At 45.3% G+C, this 21,217-nt stretch overlaps 1 protein-coding gene across 1 annotated transcript in view; it reads left to right on the top strand.

The window, feature by feature from the left end:
* The first annotated feature begins 257 nt into the window (after positions 1 to 257).
* pleca (plectin a) overlaps positions 258 to 21,217 on the top strand; it is a 128,567-nt gene continuing 107,607 nt past the window's right edge. Inside the window, exon 1 of the mRNA XM_062529854.1 lies at positions 258 to 437. Within this exon, the coding sequence (XP_062385838.1) occupies positions 347 to 437 (91 nt within the window). The 5' untranslated portion in view covers positions 258 to 346. The remainder of the gene's footprint in view (positions 438 to 21,217) is intronic.

The following is a 21,217-nucleotide window of genomic DNA, read 5'->3' as shown; positions in this document are numbered from 1 at the left end:
CACACACACACACACACACACACACACACACACTCACACTCAGTCAGTCAGAGGGAGAGAGAGGGGTGGGGGGTGAGTGGGAGTGAGTGAGAGGGAGAAACACACTCCACTTTTACTCTGGAACTGAGAACTGATCAGACAGCAGACAGACCAGCTGAGGCTAGTCAGTGGTCAACAACAGCGGCAGCAGGAAGTGGAGAGTGACAGTCAGGACAGAGGGATAGAGAGAGAGAGAGAGAGAATAAGAGGAGGAATAAGAAGAGAGTGAGAGTGAAAGAGAGAATAAGAGGAGGAATAAGAAGAGAGTGAGAGTGAAAGAGAGAGGAAGAAGGGTGACCTCAGGGCCATGTCCGTGTATGATCCTTACAGCCTGCCGGCACACGCCGAGGAGCAGGAGTTTGTGCAGGCGTACGAGAACGTCCGCGAGAAGTATAAAGGTACTCACACACACACGCGCACACACACACTTGCACACACACACACACATACTTCAACGCCTTCACAGCTTTAAACGCCTCGCTCGTTCTGGTCATGCTGATTGTGCATGTGTATATGTGCACATGTGTATGTTTGGTTAGCTGTCTGTGTGTATGAGAGAGAGAGAGAGACAGAGAGAGACAGAGAGAGAGTGTGAGCGAGTTTCTGTGTGATTCAAAAGAACCTTCGTGCCACTGTAAGTAGTTCCACATTGTGTGTATTTGTGTGTGTGTGTGACTGGGACTGGTGCAGCCTGCGTGCTGTGCAAGCTCACAGCCTCGTCAGTGTGTGTGTTGTGTCCACCCTCTCTGTGTCCCCTCTCTTGACGGCCAGCGTGGTCATTGGCTGTCTGAAGCTGTGATGAGTCTGTAGTGATTTCACTGATTTCACACAAGCTTTGCTGACCGGTACTGAGACATGTCCAGCTGTCTCTCTGTATTATGTCTGATTCTAGTGGCTCTCCTAGTTGTAACTCTTTGCACAGTATACTGTATCTAGACTTATGTCTACAAACACACGTACACACTAGAAAGAAGGTGTATTTTATGTCTACTAACTAAGCATCAGTAGACATACTGTAGGTTCAAATCCCTTGCCACTACCTGTTGAAGACCCATATTTGTGTATCCTGCACTTACATTTTCTTAGATTTCTGTTTAATAATAATAATAATAATAATAATAATAATTATTATTATTATTAAAAAGGCCTTAAGTGTTCACATATTATAAAACCCCTCATGCAGGTGTGATAAGAAGCACCCACTGATTCAGATCAAACTTGTACACGACATCAGGCTTTGTTTATTTAATGTTTTTAATTTTCATATAGAGTATCAACAGCTCTGTCATGCATCATAAAGTGTTCCAAGAACTTCTGATGAACTGACCAGTTGTTAGCGCAACAGAAGCCCCTTTATTCGGACCAGACCACACCCTGAGTATCATCTGGGTCCCATAAACCCTCTCTGTTTAAACCAGAGTAGGATTCCCCCCTAATCGTGTAATTCTCTGGTCCTGCTCTGATTGCGTGAAGAGGTTGTAATGAAAGGGAATCACATCAGCAGGCAGAAGGACAGCTTGGAGGGTGTTCAGATACACACAGGGGGCTCTTTCAGCCCTGGTGCAGTTCCTGGTACCGCACTGCTACCTGATTTGGGCACCTCTGCCAACAGCGTTTTGCTTTTGATCCGAGTCTGACACGCACACATGCACACACACACGCACACACACACACACACACACACACACACACACACACACACACACACACACACACACACACACACACACACACACACACACACACACACACCTCCAATTCCATCTGTCACTCCATGATCTGCCATACAAATGCACTCACGTACAATCTTTTATTAAGACACACACACACACACACACACACACACACTCACTCACAAACATTCACACCAGTACGTGCACACACATAGACGCACTGTACACTCCCAACACCTGTGCACTCTCAAACCTAGACACACACACACACACACACGCACATACTCACACCTTTGCACCCTTAAAACTAGACACACACACACACACACACACACACACACACACACACACACACACACACACACACACACTGTCCACATTTGTGTGAGCATAGCTCCGTGCCCCGCTTGGCCAGTGTCCCTGCTGTACCGGCGTGACCTCCGGCTCTTCCCTTTGTCTGTGCTGGGCAGAGCCGGCTCCCACCGATAGGCTGTGTGGATTACCCCCAGAGAGACGGGGCTTTACTGGCTAATGGCTGAGGAATTTCAGCACACTCTGTAGGTGTGTTAGCGGGCATGTGCTGTGTGTGTGTGTGTGTGTGCGCGCTATGAAGGGCATGTCTACCTTTGGCTTATCGCAGTGGTGTTTTGTGTCTCATTTTCCAGTTGTTCTTTCCTGTTAATCTTATTACCTCCGCCAAGGAGCTCATGTTTTCATCAGGTTTTGTTTGTTTGTCTGTCTGTCTTTTTGTTTGTTTGTTTGTTTGTTTGCAAGCAAGTTAATTCTAAAAGTTATGGACGGATTTCGATTACATTTTCAGGGAAGGTCTGAAATGACCCAAAGAAGAAATGATTATTTGGGAGTGATCTCTATCGGAATTTGGGAGTGATCTGTATCACTGTCTGGAACCAGGAGGTGGTTATGTTTTCGCTTGGTGGAGGTTTGCGCTCTCTGAGTGCTAAGTTTCTAGTTGGGCTTAATTTTTAAGAGTAACCAATGCCGGATGATACATTATGTCTCATGTATTTGAGTATCATGAAGGTCTGAGGGTGTGTGTGTGGGTGTAGGTGGCAGATATTCCGATACACATGCACATTTCTCTATTTTATGAAGTTTCTGACAGGATACTACAACAGATTGTGTTAACCTCCCTCAAAATGTTGTTCAACTTTTGGAAAACAGCTGCTGTTCCGAAGACTGAATGAAGAGTGTTTGGATGTGCTGGGCTGGCGCCAGCGTCTATGAAGGCTGTGCAGATGGTTACCGACACGTTTTTATACATATCGTCTGAATCACTTACATCTATGCATACCACAGACGACAAAATGATGTGTCGTGCAGCTTTTTTTGGGTTTACTACTGGCCTCTCTTGGGGATAAGTGTTTGGGTGTCACGACTCACGTTTGGAGTCCCTGGTCTTCAGACTCATGTCTGAAGTGACCGTGACTGGAACGAGATGGGAACTCGGCATGTCTGTTCTCTTAAACTCCGTGGGGGAAAGTTTCCCTCCACAACTTAATCAGTCCTCTCTCCCCTCGTGTTGGTTAAAAGGGTCCATGGCTATTTCCAGTGCTGGACAGTGCTTCTCAGCTTTAAATAAAGCACACAAACATAGCCCTCCATCGGTGGCAAGATCAGTCAGAACCCAGAGACTATTCTAGAGCAGAGGATACTAGTGTGACAAGCATCCTATTTAAAACGTTTACTCTCCACACAACCATGGAGTAGCTAACATCGCGACCAGTGAAGCGTGATAGTATAGAACAGTGGTTCTCAAACTTTTCACAATGAGTACCACCTCAGAGAACAATTAAACATCCAAGTACCACCATTATGAGCAGCATTAAAATACGGTAGCGTAGGCCTACTTAAATATATTTTACATTGTACTGTACATACTATTTTTTTCCTCTAGATGTAATGATTTTTCATTATATATATAATTTGAAGTGATTATTTTGTCTTCACGAAAAAAAAACATCTTGGAGACTGAGTACCAGAACAGAGAGTCTGCGTACCACCAGTGGTACCCGTACCACAGTTTGAGAACCACTGGTATAGAAGATGGATTATGTTGATGATTATATTTTGTCCCAATAAAAGTGAAAAGTCTCAAAAGCTCATATCATTCACACCCCTAGCATCCACAACCATCGTCAGCCACAAGCATGGTCTGAAATAAAGAGGTCCCACCTCCGATAACAATAGAATCAGCTGTGATGATTGTAGTTATGCAAGTTACATAAGTACGGAGATCTTTCTGTTAAGCTGTGTGCTGTCAACACCAGAGTCATGAGTTTGATCCCTGGGGTGCATTCATACTGATTGTGATTGTAGTGCTTAGGCATTTCCCTTTGGATAAGGGATCAGCACTGATAGCATAGCGGTAAGGGCATACTGTAAATGCATATACATTTGTGTGTTTGCTGTAACTACTTAGTAAGTTACATTTCTGGAATGCTATTTGTATTTAGTATACTTTTAGCATGTTGGCTTGTTACTAAAACTGCTAGAGTCATTCTTTCAGAGGAGTTGTCTCTTTAATCTGTAGAGTGGGACTAATCGAGGGACGTAAGTGACATTTCACCAACTTTACAGGAGAGCCAAAACAAATCTAACTGCTTCTATATGTTCACAGTTAAAGACCTTTGGTTTTTGTTCAATAACTACATATTTATAAATATTTTACTTATATAATGGTGTCAGCTAAGAGAGCTCATCAAGACCCTTCAGGTGATATATATAACTCAATTTTGACCAAAATGTCACTTACGCCCCTTTGGTTCTCAGCCCTCGTAATGTGGAATGAGCACATTCTACTTTTCCAAGTTCTAGGACTGTGTTCCGGGCCTGTGCTCTACGGTCTTGACCCCAGTGTGTGCCCGTCACGCCGCTTAGTCCCATCTGTCACTCGTTGCAGGGGATGACCTTTGACCCCCGGCACAGGTCAGAAGTGCAGGAGTGGATCAGATGAGGTGACTGATGGTTCAGATCTCTGGTGTCTGTGTTTGCTCAGTCTTTAAAACACCCACTTAAACACACAGCCCAGGCCTGAGGAGGAGATCTTATATCGAGTCGGGGGCAGGGGGGGCCGGTTCCGTTTGTAGATCCGGTATAAAGTATGTTCTTGAACTCACAGTCAGGGGCGTTGAAGAGGAACCCTTACATATGCACTTAAAATCAATGAGACACTTCATCACTTCTGTGCCCAGTGGGGTTCCATTGCTGCAGTACTTGTGCATTCAGGCTAGATTGAGACGTTAATCACTCTGGCTAGCTTTTTATAGCAGGTTGTGTTCAAGGATCATTTTTGATTAATCAAATGAAGTCGAGTGCGTTTGATATCAACACTCGAGTTAATTACAGACCTGTGGAAATGTACTGGTACAGTGTTGTATAGGTTGCGACACACATTGTAGGCCTAGTATAAATGATAATAGAATTCACCTTTTCTCCTTAGATTGGCAAAGACATAATGTACCGTAATTTCACGACTATTAGCCACGGCTTATACATTGATTTAGCAAAATTTCTTCAGCTATGAGGTTAATACAGGGGGCAGTTACAGTAATATGGCATTAATATGGTTTTGTTTCTTTTAACTTGCATAAAACACTGTCCTGCGGCTTATACACAATGTGGCTTATATGCGGGAAATTACTGTATTACTCTTTGGTCATTGTTGAGAAGTAAACCCTTGCAGGCAGCAGAGGGGGGTCTTGTGTCATCCTGAAGGCATTTGTTGTTCATGAATGGCTGGCAGCGTATACATTGTCCTGCCTATTATGGTTACTTGCCCAAAAGATACAGACAGAAAAGACAGTCTTTTTCTATCTCAGTGAAGCTTCAGGAGAGCTGTGTACTGTACTGTAGTTGTACAAGACAAGTAAATGAATTCAGAGCGTGACCATTTGCTAAAAAAGTAAAGGTGAAGTGTCTTAGTGAAGCTTCAGGACCCTGACTGTAGACTAGCAGTAGAAGTCAGGAGACGAGCTATGTGTGGTGGTACGTGTGATTGAGTTTGCGGTACAGTGGGGGTGTCTGGCTGGGAACCAGAAGCCCCTAGTGGGTGTCTTCCAGCTCAACCTCCGGATCACTTTCATGCAACCTGACCTCCACTGCCAATCTAAATATGGTCTGTTTAGGACACCCGCCCTGCGTACAGTACAGCTTTGCATAAGTACACAGACACGAGTGTATAGTGTGTGTGTGTGTGTGTGTTAAAGCAGAAATGTAGAATACTGCAGTGAGGGCATGCGTCCATGTACACACACACACACACATCGCTCAAGCAAGGTCACACATTGGCTAATGTCTGTTCACACCAGTCATACTTTACTTTGAGGTTCAAGTAGTTGTTGTGTGTAAGAAAACTGTTTGTCTTAAGTGGTACTAAATAGTAATGGGGAGTGCTGGTGGAGGTCATGGGTTATTTACTGAGCGATAATCAGTTATGTCTTAACACTACTCATTATCAGTATGACCAAGTTAGCTCGACCCTGTCTTGAACTGAGCACCAGTAATATAGATGTTTAATAATCGTAATAGTACAGAAAAACAACCCAGTAAAACACTTAGTTAATGTTATTTAGGGGAATCTTAAGGCAGAGTGTTACTTGTGTATCATATATGCAGTGCCATCCACCCATATCAGTGCACCCACTCAAATGCTGTGCTCACTCTTACACAGCTGCAGCAGCAGCAGCAGAACATAGACAGAGCATCAGGCAACAGAAACACTACTGGCTTATTTTGGCCTGTATTTTTAGACCAGATGATGTGAAAGGGCACATTTTCACAATACCACAGCTGCCGGTCAACATTCAAGTATGTTCTGGTCACTATTTATGTTATTACGGATATAATTACATTTGCTCCTATGAAGTTGACATCCAATAATAGGTCCTCACTGAAGAATGCTGAAAACAGTGCATTCCATGTCACTGCACAATCAACCCAAATATGAACGGTATTACTGTATGCTGCTGTGACTGTTGCCAGAGGTGGAAAAGTCCAGCTTTAGAAAGTAAAAGTCCTAACACATATCTGTTCCAACCATTCACTTCAACCAGCTGATTCTAATTAGCATAACTCTTAAGCCAGGTAGAGAAGTCTGGCTATCACCATACTAAGCTGAACATTAGTATGGGGAGTCTGTGCTTTATTTCTACTGCACAAGAGGCGTGATCAATGGGCATCATTCAAATGACTCCATACGCTTGGATAGTCCTTCAACCAATCAGACCAACGATCCGGTGTGACTTTTAGATGAGCTAGTTTGTGGACAGGAAGCAGGGCGGTTGTGGACAGGAAGCAGGGAAAATAGATGTGGCAGGTCAGGCAGGGTTCACCCAGCCTACAGGTAAGGCAGATAATTGGTAAAATATATATATATATAATTGGTTAAGTGCACAGGTAGAACCAAAGCATGGTTGGACGTTTACTTACTGAGAAAGAAGTTCTACTCAAGGCGGAGAAATGAAAAAATTCGCCTGGTCACTAATAACAACATTCGAATGTGCGCGGCGGACCTTTTAAAAATCCACCTTCGATGTGATCGCGACCTAAAAATCAGCTGGAGGCTCTCCGCAGATTGCAAGCAGAAATCAGCTTTTGGTGTGTTCGGGGCCTGAAGCTGGACTTTTCTACTTCTAACTGTTCCACTGTAACACAGAGAAGGGAATAGCACTGTTGATCATCCTTCAGGGCTTACTAGGGTTGGGCGATGTCCCCTTAATTGGCATATGACGATGTGTACAGATCGTCATATGCCAATTAAGGGGACATCGCCCATCGGCACAACCCTAGGGCTTACACAACTGCATACAAGGCACTCTTTTATTCAGATGGTATTCAGATTGTGATGGTAGTTTAAGAACTGGAATAAGAATCCAGTCAGAGAATCCTTGACAGAAATGTGTCAAAGTATGATGTCAATTTTCCAGAGTTTTGGACGAGTACACTTGTACAGTTGTGAGTTTGACTAAAATGCGGTGATAAACCTAAGATTTATTATAAACCGCAAAAACCGTAAGGAAAAAACAAATCCTCAGACATGGCAGTCGTGGAGCAACCGACTGTGAAGTGGAAACATGAACGTTAACGGGTGTGTGGGGTGGTGCAGTGTGTGACGCGACAGGACTCTTTTGTGGGGTATTTTTCCTGAGCGTGTGCCCCTCTCGCTCTCTCCAGCTCCGCACAGATGAGGCCAGCTGGCCGAGCGGACGCTCCCTCACTGGGAAAAGCACCGGGCAATGGAATCTGGGAATATGATGGAATATATGATGGAGTCTGGGTTTTTTTTTTCACACTCTTTTAGAACAAGGCCCTCTTGTTTTGAAAGTGACAGACAGAAAGAGAGGGAGAGAAAGAGTGAAGAAGAGAGGAAAGTAGGGAGAGAGAGAGAAGGAGGAAAGAAAGAAAGGAAAGAGAGAAGCCACTTTTGTGAAAACAGAAGGAAAGAGAGAAGGAGAAAAGGATTGAGAGAGAGAGCACAATTAAGTAGAGAGTAGAGAGAGAGAAACAGATGGAGAGAGATTAATAAAGAAAGAGAGGGAAGAGAGAAAGACAAGAACGAAGGGATGACTTGGAAACCAAACGAAGGAAAGAAGGACAAAGCAGTCAAGAGAAAGCAAATAAAGAGGGAGGAAGAGAGGGAGACAGGAAGAGAGAGAGAAGAGAGAGAGAGAGAGAAAGGCTAGCAGAAGGGAAGACAACCGAGAAGGAGTGGGAGAAGGAGAGAGACATTGACCGCACAACGCGTGACGGCCATGTCCACATCATAATGACCGTGCTGTGCGTAGGCCTGCTCTCTCCCCCTGGGCCACGCACATGTGAGAAGAGAGGTGCATTGTGTTGGGGCAGACATGAGCCCCTGGGTTCACACTGACACTCCATTGTCTGCAGCCATGCAGTGAATGTGCGGATGCCATTGTTAGAGCATGGCACTTCTCTATAGCCGGGCATGCCATCTGCGCTATTTTACAGTGGGTGGTGCCCGCATGTGTCATGTCTGTGTGTAGGTGTGTGTGTGTGTGTGTGTGTGTGTGTGTGTGCGTGCATGTGTGTCTGCGTGTGCGCGTTTGTGTGTGTTGGTATGTGTATTGTATGTATGTGTGTGTGTGTGTGTGACACTGATGTTGATTGATTTTAAGAATCTGGAACATGTTATCCAACCAATCATCCTGTCTGTGTGTATTTTGAGGACATTTTACAGAGTCATTATTTGACATATACCATTTGACATATTTGACACTTTTCTATAAATAGGTATAATATTGAAGGCTTCTCAGGGTGCTGCACAAATGCTGTTGCTTCACACATATGCTTCATCCAGCTCAGGTATTCATATGGACTTGCGCACTCACATGCACACACACATACACACACACACACACACGCACACACACAAACACACACACATACACACACACACACACACAAACACATCAGCTATGGATACACACACACACACACTCACACACATATGCTTCATCCAGCTCAGGTATTCATATGGACTCTCTTTCTCTCTCTCACTCTCTTTCACACACACACATACACACAAACACACACACACATACACACAAATAACAAATATACATCAGGCATGGACACACATACTGTACAGTCACACACACACACACACACACACACACACACACACACAAACGCTGATGGTGAAGCATTACACAGCTTTCTCATTGGTCTGTCATGTCACACTTTTGTGACAGCGGACTCATTCTTCATGTCTGGGTGTATGGTCATCTCTCTCTCTCTCTCTCTCTCTCTCTCTCACTCTCCCTCCCTCTCCCTCTCCCTCTCTATCTTCCTCTTTTAGTTATGCTCACTTTTGTCATCCCTACCTGTCCACCCTCCAGCACTATTACTCACTTGCAATTACATTTACACATCTCTCATTGGTCTCTATTTCTCTTTCTTTCTCTCCCTCTCCCTCCCCCCTTTCCCCCATTTATTCTAATATCCTCTTTGTCGCTCTCTGTTTTTCTTCCTCCTTCTCTTCCTCTTCCACTCTTTAAATCTGTCCTCCCATCCCTAATTCATCTCACACATCAAAGGCAGGGCAGCACTGCATATCGAATGTGTGGAATTGATGTGGGAATAGAATGGCATGGGTGTGATGCACTGTATGCACTTGAGCCTGTGTGTGTGAGTGAGTGTATGATTGTGTGTGTGTGTGTGTGAGAGAGAGAGAGGGTGAGGGAGTGACTGTGTGTGTGGTGTGTGTTTGTCTGTGTTTGTGTCTGTGTGTCAAGACAAGTGGGTATTTTTGACATGCTGTCAGAATGCTTCAAACATAAGTGACATTCTGAAAACTTGAGTCTGCTATTTTGCGCCGTGAATCTTGCCATGTCATCAGCTGGCGCGAGACGCTTTGAGACAGAGTAGAGGTCAGAGGTCAAATCACTGTAGCCTCTCTCCTCAAGGCTGGACACACAGCTCTCCTCTTCTGTTACATGGTGACTATACAGTTGATTGCAGGGTAACATGCTAAGTGTAAAAATGCAACCTCACGTAGATCCACTGCACTCACATAACCCCAGATCTAATCCTTTTTATACACATAAGCCTTTGTTGTATGTAAGTACAACGTTTCTTGTAGTTGCATCTCAACTTCCCTCTGTTGCATCTATCTTTCACTGTACAGTGTAGTTATAGTCTAGCCTGTTTTGTTTTCTGTTATGTAATGTAAAGTCTGTTTAAAATGGGCCTTAGATGCTTGCAAGCATATAGGTTACTGAGCAATACAATCTGTGTATCAGTTACATTGGACAGAAACATCTGAATAAAGGTGTACTGTAAATCAATAGTAATAGTGTGCTGTATATTAACGTGAAAATATGATATTAAGTGTGGCTGCTTGCTAGTCGTGGCCTAAGCTGCTTATGGGGACACATTCCCTGTGAAGCTCAAAGGGTTTCCCACGGCAGTGGTGCCCCCTGTTGATGCCCGGGCATGTGGAACAATGGCACCCTGACACGGGCACACCTCGCCCGCCAAATGCCAGGAATGCCATTACAGGTTGGTCTGGCCTGTGCTTTTGTTGTCCAGGGGAGCTCTTTAACTCCTTCTTCATCTTTTATTCCTTTTTCTCATATCTCTCTCTCTCTCTCTCTCTCCTTCTCATTCTTATGCTCTTTCTCAGAAGCCCTCTCTAGCCTATTGGCCTATATGAAGCCCTATCGAGCCCACTGGCCTACATGAAACCTTATCTAGCCCATTGGCCTATATGAGGCCTTATCTTACCCATTGGCCTATCAGAAGCCTTATCTAACCCATTGGCCTATCAGAAGCCTTATGTAGCCCTATGACCTTTATGAAGCCTTACAGTATGTAGCCCTATAACACTTATGAAGCCTTATGTAGTCCTATGCCACAGGGTCTCTGACGAAGAACAATTATAGTGTACACTACAGTATGTGTTAGACCTACTGTATGCATATTTTATAGTCTTTATTTATTGCAAAGTATCAGTAGTATGGCATGCATTTAGATTTACCTTTAATGTTTTTCTTTTTGTTCTCTCTACACAAGACCTAGTTTTTAAAGCAGTCTAATAACAGGCAGCGACACGGTCTGCGACAAGTGATTGTGTTGCCATTTTCAGTACCTGTTGCATCATGACAATTTCCTTTGAAATCCGCAGAGGGAGACGCCTGACACATTTCTAGTGATATATTTGAGACAGGTTTATTCTCGATAGATCTCAGCGTCGGGGTAGAGGGAGTGTAGTACCGGGGAGACGTCCCCATGTCTCTTTGAAGACGTGGTAATGAGTGAAGCAAGTGCATGAGGACTTTGATATCACTGTAATGGCATGCTAGGAATCGTCGCCATCCACACACACAAACCACCTCTCGGAGTTCCCCACATGCCCTGGCGTGGTTTTGCAGACAAACAGTAACATGAGTGCACTGGGTCTACCAGGAAGTGTGACACACCCAGTCATGAATTTATACGACATTTTGAAACATTTATTATAAGTATAGATATAGATGTAGGTATTTATTGTATGTATGTATGTGTAGAAAATTGTGGATTGCAGCTAACATTTGTGTTGCTGATACGGAGATATTTGTGTGCATGTACGTGGGTTCGTGTGTGTGTGTGTGTGTGTGTGTGTGTGTGTGTGTGTGTGTGTGTGTGCGTGTGTGCGTGTGTGCGTGCGTGCGTGCGTGCGTGCGTGCGTGCGTGCGTGCGTGCGTGCGTGCGTGCGTGCGTGCGTGCGTGCGTGTCTCTCTCTAAGGAGTGTATCACAGTCTGGTGGTCTGCATGTAAGCTGATAGATACTTGACCAGCTCTGCAGAATGTCAGGTTGTCCTCCCCCCTCCCCTGGTGGAATGTGTCGGTCTCCGCAGTGGAGATATTCATCTTCAGCATTCGTGTATTCAGACACTCCAAAACTGAGATAAGGCAGATGACACAAAACAGTAACATTAACCAGCTGACCTTAACCTCATCTGAACCCTCCCATCCCACATCAGGCTACTAGCATCTGACTAGCGCACGCTATGAGTTTCAGTGTATTACGGCTCTTGTTGAATCACTTTGTCCATAGGAGTGTCAGATTATGCTCTTAGTCATTCATGCTATTTTAAGATGGCATCTCATATGAAGCGTATTATTATGGGGCCACTTTATAGTCTCTGCAGTGGTCTCCGATAGTCTGATGTTTGTTGCCGTTTGTTTGCTGCATTGGAGTCCATCCTTGAAGTTAAATAGTTCAGTTTAGTAGTGTGAGTCACAGGAGTGTGTTTCCATTTGTGTAAAAACCTCTGATTTCTAGCTGATATCAGGCCATAGCTTTTGTGTATCAACCCACATAGCACCTCAGCAGACTTTGGCGTACAAGATGAACGTCTGCAGTTGGCCGTATTTGGGCGCCAATCAAAATACTTCCTCCGATCATTCAGATTGTAAGCCAATCAGTAACTGCACATACAGTATCATACTGTTTCTGAATATTCTGCTTCCATTCAAATCCCTTCATCCTTTATCCTTCGATGATTTACAGTAATAGAGGTTTTATACAGTAGGTTTGACTCAATACAGTTTCAAACAGTTCCTCTCCATTCTTATTAGTGCTAAGTGTGTTGTGAATGTTGATGTGAACAATGTAGATTAAAAAACAATCATTGTTCACAGTGGCGTCCTCTCACATCCTGTTCTGGTATCTGCTCCATCTCCCAGGAGAGATCTAGGATTCACACGCACTGATGCACACACTGAACAATATCTGTGAGGACAAGAGGCTTGCTGTGTTCATCGCCACCCTGGTCCTGTGCAGATCCCCACCCTTCTCTTTTCTCGGACGCCTCTGTGTAATAATGGGGGGGGGGTGGTAGAAAGGGGGTGGTTGGGATGGCGGTGTGGTGTGGTGTGGTGTATCGCCATAAAACGTTTACGAGCGTTTTACGTGCCTCTCTGACCTCACCAGATCGGAATCCCTTCTGTGATTGGCTGGACCGGGTCCCTCTTTGTGTCGCCACCGCCCCATACCCACCTATCTCCGTCCACCCCTCCCCTAAGATGGAGGACCCATCTATAATGGTGCCCGCCCAAGCCAATCCTCCATTAAATTCAACCTCTACTGAGGGTGGGGCCCATACAGCTTTTAAGAGGAATATTAGCAATGGTGTGTGACATTTCACACAACTACAATATTTCTAATGAATCCATACACGTGCACATCCAGTAGCTATATATATATATATGTATACTGTATAAATATATATATATAGATAGATAGATAGATATATATATGCATATATATATATAATACACAGAGGAGGCTGAGAGAAATGCACTGTAATGTAAAATTTATAAAATACTCTCTCAAAATCACATTTAATGAGTCAGCGCAGTCTTCCTCTGAAATCTATTCCCTCATATTCCTCTGAAGTCTTATTCTCTTTCATGCACAATACACGGCTTCCCAAACCCATGTGTGTGGAGTCTCTGTTCCTCTCCCATAGACCCAAGTCTACGTGACTGTGGTCGGTCTCTCTCTCCTGGCCTGACCTCAAAGCAGATGGGTCCACTCTTCTGAGGTGGGTTCTGCCATTGAATTTGTAATGGGGTGGCCCTGGCTCTACGCAAGACTCTTTCTTATTAAACGAGACTTTGTTAACGCTGGCTCATTGCTCGTTCTTGTGGGAGGAAGGCCTTGGGCTTGGCTAAGTGGTTCGAGACAATGCAAATGACACCAAATAAATAAATAAAAACAAAACAGGCTGTAATTGAGCTGAATTGGAGTGAATTTGAATTCGATTAGCGTCTGTCTGGTCTGAGTCAGTGGTTGTCGGAGGCCAGACACTATGAGCAGTCTGCATGTGAAAGAGCAGCCTTGCTAGCAGAGACAGGATGCTGAATTCAACAGGGGCCTGTGAGGAGAGCGGGAGTCCTATCTGGCAGGAGAGGCGAAGGCCTGACAACATGCTATCACAAGGGAGCCCGTCTACAAGACACAAGTCTACAAGACGGCATAAGGCATACTTACAATTATACAACAGTTACAGTAAGTCCGGTTGAACTACTGTATTTCTTCTTTTCTGATTGTAGACATGAATAAGATTACCTGTGGCCACTCGGCCTTCCACTGAAGCACAGTCTTGGAGATATCCTTTACCAACCCCTCTCTCTCTCTCTCTCTCTCTCTCTATCCTTCTCTTTATCTATCTCTTTCTCCCTATCCTTCTCTCTCATGCCATATTTCTTCAGTAGTATACACTAAACCAATAACACGGGGAAAAGAGACCATAGAGGGGTGAACTGTAGCCACAGGACAACAAGACAAATCAGGTTCCTGGATCATGGGCCTACAAGACACAACTGCACAATTACAGAACTAACAAGCAATGTGCATTACACTATCACACACATACATAGTTTACAAGGAATCTACAAGACAGAAATAGATCATTATTAACAAGTGATAGCACACAGGTCTGGGGACATACATGATACAGACGCAGAATTGCTAACAAGTCACGTGCTTCACAATATTCACAAAGGTTTGTACTTCATGTCATGGGTCTCTTCTACACAGAGACAAACGGAACGGTTGTGACATTTCAAACAGTCCACGTGTGTTGCCAGCCACAACAGAGACTTGATTTAACCAGCCAGATTTTTGCTTGGTGTGTTTTTGGTGCCATTTGTTCTCAAAGCAACATTACAGATCAGATCAGTGTAGAATGGATTTGTGAAAATCCATCCATGCCATGGAAGTACGGCTAACACGTTCCAGCTGGTTGATATCAAAGAGCACAGTGTGGCGACATGGCTGTAGCAAGCAATAACTTTAAAGCATGAAATCTGATTTCGCATAATAAACACTTGCCCCCGTCATGTTTTTCAAATGCCAGTGAACACTTTTAGCTCACTTATTAGATCTTGGAATGTACGTTATTTATTCGCCCATGTTATTTGCTTGACCTGCGTATAATTTGATATCGACTGCGCTCAGTGCTTGCTTGTTTTTCGATTATTGTGTTGTGATAGCAGCTGTAGTATTTTAGTATGTCGCTTTCTCTCCAGAGTTTGAGTGAAGGTAGACTTGGGGCCGTGTGGTCTTATGCATTATTCACCCAGCAACAACAGTAGCGATGCTGGCCCAGACGCTCTCCAAAAGTGCTGTGTCATACTGGCTCCTCATTCACTCTCTCACTCTCACTCTCTATTTCTCTCGCTCACTCTCTTTCTCACTTACTCGCTCACTCTCTCAGTCCCTCAGACTGCCTGTACTAGGTTACTGAAGGTTCTGTGTTTGATTATGTTCATTCACATCCGAAGCCGTAAATTAGGAAACAAGGGACCATTCACCTACGCACGCACATGCACAAACACACTCTCCATCTCTCTCTTTCGTACACACACGCTTACTTTTTCTTTCAATACACACTCACACAAACTGCTCAGGGACCAGTATTAACTTGGTCCAAATGAGTTATTATGAGCATTACGTGCATGGGCTGATATGTACTGCTAACTTAATGGCAGTGCAAACTTAAAGGCCCTAGTATGAAATATTGTCTTACAGTACTTCTGATTTAATTGATGACCAGTACACTGTGTGAAATTTACCTCTCATTTTAGATCTTTGCATTCATACACTCCACACACTCCATACACCACACACACCAACTTACACACACACACACACCCATGAGGGTATCATATGCCTGTCTCGGTCTATCTGTCTGTCTGTCTGTCTGTGGGTGCTTGGTGTTCTTGTTGATTCAGAGTACACCTTACTCGTATCAGAGAGCAAAGTGTTCATGTTTTCAGACTTGGTGCTATCTCTCCCAGTGAGACACTGCTGATTGCAAGGACGTTCTGGATTGAAGGACTAGCCTTCACCACACACACACACACACACACACACACACACACACACACACACACACACACACACACACACACACACACACACACACACAGTCTCCAGACTGGGTGCTGACATCAAGGCCACATGACCTTGGCGTTGGCTGCCTTCCCAGGCCACCCTGTTGTTCTCTGCCAGATGACCAATAGGTCTGAACCTTACAGTCCTACTGAACTAATACATGAAGTGTAGTCCTCAAATCTAATCCAGCAAGCACACTCTTAATCAGATGCAGCTCAAAATCTCCTCACCATCCTTTAGCTGTATGTGTGCGTGTGTGCGTGTGTGTGTGTGTGTGTGTGTGTGTGCGTGCGTGCGTGCGTGCGTGCGTGCGTGCGTGCGTGCGTGCGTGCGTGCGTGCGTGCGTGCGTGCGTGCGTGCGTGCGTGCACTCAGAAAAACTCTGTAGCTGTGTAAATGGGAAACAGACAAACTTTCTCAGACTGAACCAGACACTCTACCAGCCAATCAGCAAGGAGATGTATGCCTATACCAGCATGGCTTCAGGACCTCAGAGGGGAGGGGTTACATCTCATTGGTTGTTGATGTCAAATATCAAGAGCTTTTTAATATTATGCAGGACTGTGCCTAATAGCAACAATTACAACTTTTCAGTTGTTAGGGAATGTCCTGTATACAAACATTTAATCCAATTTTCATAATATAAGGCTGTTTCAAATTCCCTTAGTGTTGTGTAATTGAGTTTCTTTGTGCTTGCCAAACCACACTGATGGGTGAAATCTGTCATGGTATTATTGCTAAATGTTTCTTGTGAAGTGAAATCTACTGGAGCATAAATCTTCGACCTACAGTATGGCATTATGAGAAAGCACACAAGATAAATAAAATCACCTGTAAAAAAGTCTTCAGGTGCATTTTGTTCTCTTGAGTATGATGGAGAACAGACACATTTTTTTTCTACATGCATATGGACTTTGAGGGTCAGTTAAGTCTGCAAGTGAGTGTCTCTAGCAGCCAGTAATCGCCATCAGGGTGGTTCTCTGTCTGTCTGGCTACTGTGGGCCTGGGGCTCCAGATGATCCAGCAGTTTTTGGCCCGACATCCCAACTGGCTGCCCACACTGAACAAACCTGTCCCATATCTGGAGTGGACCTAGCCTAGCCTAGCCTAGCCTAAGCCTAGCCTAGCCTAAGCCTAGCCTAGCCTAAGTCTAGCTTAAGTTGCATTTTGGGATTGCTTATCCTCTACAGCCACTGGGGCTATTGAGTATTGCTAAATACTGCAGCAGATAGCAGCCAAACCACACTGGAGCCGGTGGTGGGATTTCAGGGGAGGAGGCTGAAGTCTTATAAATCTCTGCTGCACTTGTTCCTTGTTGCCAAACATTTCATCAGGGTGAGAATGTTGATGGATGGGGCTGGGCTGTGATTGGCTGGAAGCTCCATCGTGGTGCCAAACATCCCATCAGTAGGAATGTCGATGGCTAGAACTAGGCTGTGATTGGCTGAGAGCTCCATCATTGGAAGCTCAGGATGGGATGTTTAGCACCAGGAGGAGGAGAAGGTGGGGGAGGGGGGGGGGTCTCACTGATCCTTGCTGCTGGGGTAAGAGAGAGAAAGAACCAATAAAGGGAGAATGCAAGAAAGAGAGGGAGAGAAGGAGAGGGTAAGTGAGGGAGTAGAGAAAGAAAGAGAGAGGGAGAAGAGGATCACAACACTCAGAAGCCACTCAGTCAGCAAACAGCACTGCAGAGAGGGAGAGAGGGAGAGAGGGAGCGTGCGTGAGGGAGTGAGTGAGTCAGTGTGTGCGAGAGAAAGAGGGAAAGCGCACATAAAAGCGAAATTCCTTCTGTATGCTACTGGAGATCAGGGGGCAGAGCTTGCGTTGTGTGTGTGTGTGTGTGAGTGTGTGTGTGTCCCGGGCAGTCAGTGATCTGTGGAGACCAAAGCACTCCACTTCAGCACAGCAGTGCCGCGTTAGCTACTGAACCAGCAGCAGCAGCAGCAGCAGCAACTACAGCAGAGGGAGAGAGCAGCATGGACTCAGCCAGGTCTATACAGCATGAGATCACCTCTCTAAAAGGTACCTCTCTCTCTCTCTCTCTCTCTCTCTCTCTCTGTTTTTCTCTCTTCCTCTCTTTCTCTCTCTCTCTCACTCTCTCATCCTTCTGCCTTCTATTTCACCTTCTGTTTCCTCATCCATGTCACTCTCCCATTCAAACCATCTCTCTATTCTCTCTTCCGCCTGTGCTCTCTGTGCACTCTCTCTCTCTTTGCACTCTCTTTCTCTCTCTCTCTTTCTTTCTTTCTCCAATTCTTCCACCATGCTGGTCCTGGTGACTCAGTCTTAGCCAGTCCTTTGAGTATATTGAGCACTGCAAAGTTTTTTTTTCCACTAAGGAGAATTTTTGTGGGCTTAGTCTAATTTGCATCCACTCCTGCGTTCTCTCTTTCTTTCTCTCTCTCTCTCTCTCTCTCTCTCTCTGTCTGTCAGGCTCTGTTCCTTGTAGCTATGTTTAGCCATATGAAAGGGAAAATAGAGTCTTTTGTACTATGTTGTGACTAAAGGGGCTGGGCATCTTAGTGGTGAATGTGTGGGTGATGTGCTCTATGGATGCAAGACATATGCTCTGTCTGAGAAAACTCATTCTTTGCTGAAGTCTGTCTGTGCATAACTAAGTGTGTGTGCGTGTGCATTTGCATGTGCGTGTGCGTGTGCGTGTGCGTGTGCGTGTGCGTGTGTGTGTGTGTGTGTGTGTGTGTGTGTGTGTGTGTGTGTGTTTGTAAGTGTGTGTGTAAGTGTGTGTGTAAGTGTGCTACTTGCACTGTGTACATCCTCGTTCCTATGTGTATGTGTGTTTGTTTGCACGTGAGTGTGTGTTGGTGTGTTTGTGTATGAGGTAGAAGGAGAGAGAGAGAGAGAGGGAGAGAGAGAGAGAGAGAGAGAGAGAGAGAGAGTCTGCTTAGCGGCATGCAGGCTGCGTCATGCGGCACAGCGAGTGCGTCTGCGCTAGGGGTATTTTTTCGCTGACTGCTGCATCACCACGGTAACGGCCCGCCATAACTCCGGGGTTCCCTCTCACCGAGAGCAGAGAGAGCAGCGAGAGTGAAGAGAGGACACATACACTGTAGGACCTCCTGCTCCCTTATTGGGACGCCAGGAGAGGGAGAGATAGAGAGAGAGAGAGAGAGAGAGAGAGAGAGAGAGAGAGAGAGAGAGAGAGAGAGAGAGAGAGAGAGAGAGAGAGAGAGAGAGAGAGAGAGAGAGAGAGAGAGAGAGAGAGAGTGCGGGCAGAGATGAGAGAACAGGGAGCATGTGAGGAGAGGAGACATGTACTGTGTGACCTGCTCCCTTACTGTGACGCCAGGAGAGCGAAACAGATAGAAGGGAGAGAAAAAGAGACTGAGAAAGATTGAAAAAGACAGAGATTGAGAGGGAAAGAGAGATAGAGAGATTGAGATAGAGAAATAGAAAGTGCAGTCAGAGATGACAGGAAGAACAGGGATCATGTGAGGAGGGAGGGAGGGAGGCGCCGTGTGCTGGTCCCTGATCCCTTATCTCCTCCTGTGCAGGCACAGAGCAGAGAGGAGAAGAGAGGAGAGGAGAGGAGGGATGGGTTGGAGGAGAGATGTACTGTAGGCTACTGTGCCTGCTGGTCCCTTATGCTGATGTGAAGAGGGAGATTTATACTGTAGAGGGAGTGTAGGCAGAGAGAACGGAGCATACTGTATGTGGAGAGAAATGCTGTATTTGCTGGTTCTTACCCTGATGAGAGAGAGAGAGAGAGAGAGAAAGAGAGAGAGAGGCAGAGAGAGACAAGTCCATCAATCTACACCGTTAGGAGATTGAAAGAGACTGGACTAGATGCGAGGAGAGATTGGGGCAGGTCCCTTGCATTGGGCAGAGACAGAGGAAGGACCGACAAATGGATTGCCCCTTCAGGAGCCTCAGACAGATCCATTCGGCCTCAGACAGACCCATTCACCCTGACATATTGTGAGGAGTGTGATATAGACAGATATAGCCAGATCCACTCACCCTGCCGTAACCCTGAGTGAGATATAGGCCAGTCCTCTAACAACATCATCATGAGGAGAGAGATGTGAGCGGGTCATTCCCACCTGGCTGAGCCGGGACACAGATAAAAAAAAAAAGCAGATCCCTCAGCCCGTTTGGTGACCGATATACCTGAACTTGGCAGCAGGACCCTGCTGCACCCTCGCGTGAGAAAGAAGAAGCGAGAGGAAGCTACCAGCAGACACTGTTAGTCTTCACCTAATTTTAGGGTAGAGCCTCCTCCCATCCTCCTCCAGTGAAGCAGCAGCAGCAGCAGCAGCAGCAGCAGCAGCGTTGGGCTCCTGTAGCAGCCCTCACAGCAGGCACAGCTCATCTTTAATTAACCACTCAGTGGTCAGCCAGCGCTGCTGCACTCGCTCGCTCGCTCACTGCACACACCCCACCTTCTCAATCCCTTTTTGGGATGGGTGTGTGTATTTGTGTGTGTGCATGTGTGCGTGCGCCCCGTGTACAATCACCTCCATCAGTACAGGATAGCTCACAACACAACACTGTATTAAAAGCAGTTGTATGTGGGGCGATGGGCCCTTTGATTTCAGTACTGGATACGTCTCAAAGGAACCTATCCTATCTTCAGCCTGTTGTTTTGATCTCCTGCTCTTATTGGGTTGGGTTGGCTGCTGCGCTAGTTAGTTTGTGCCCTGGGTGTGGGAGACATGGCCATGGTTGCATGTTTGCAAACTATCTGCTGTCAGCCTGCTGCTGTGTATTAGCCGCATTGTGTATAAGCCGCAGGACAGTGTTTTGTGCAAGTTAAAAGAAACACAACCATATTGATGCCATATTAACTGCCCCCTGTATTTTGTTTTGTTTGTTTGTTTATTTGTATTATTAGATATTTTCTTCTCTCTATTATTGTGTTAAATGTTCCAAATGTAAAGCACTTTGAGCTGCATTCTGTGTTTTGAGAGGTGCTATACCAATAAAATGAATTATTTGTATTGTATAATATAAAGTATGCTAACAGAATTCCCCAGCCTAGATGCTTTTTGCCCTTTTTCTGGTTTATTTGCCCCCTTTGGCATTTTGTCCTCTCTCAGAACTTTACTCTGTTGGTGTTACAG

Source organism: Sardina pilchardus, chromosome 24 (genome assembly GCF_963854185.1).
Source record: "Sardina pilchardus chromosome 24, fSarPil1.1, whole genome shotgun sequence".
Taxonomy (NCBI): Eukaryota; Metazoa; Chordata; class Actinopteri; order Clupeiformes; family Clupeidae; genus Sardina; species Sardina pilchardus.
This window is presented reverse-complemented; position numbering and strand designations above follow the sequence as displayed.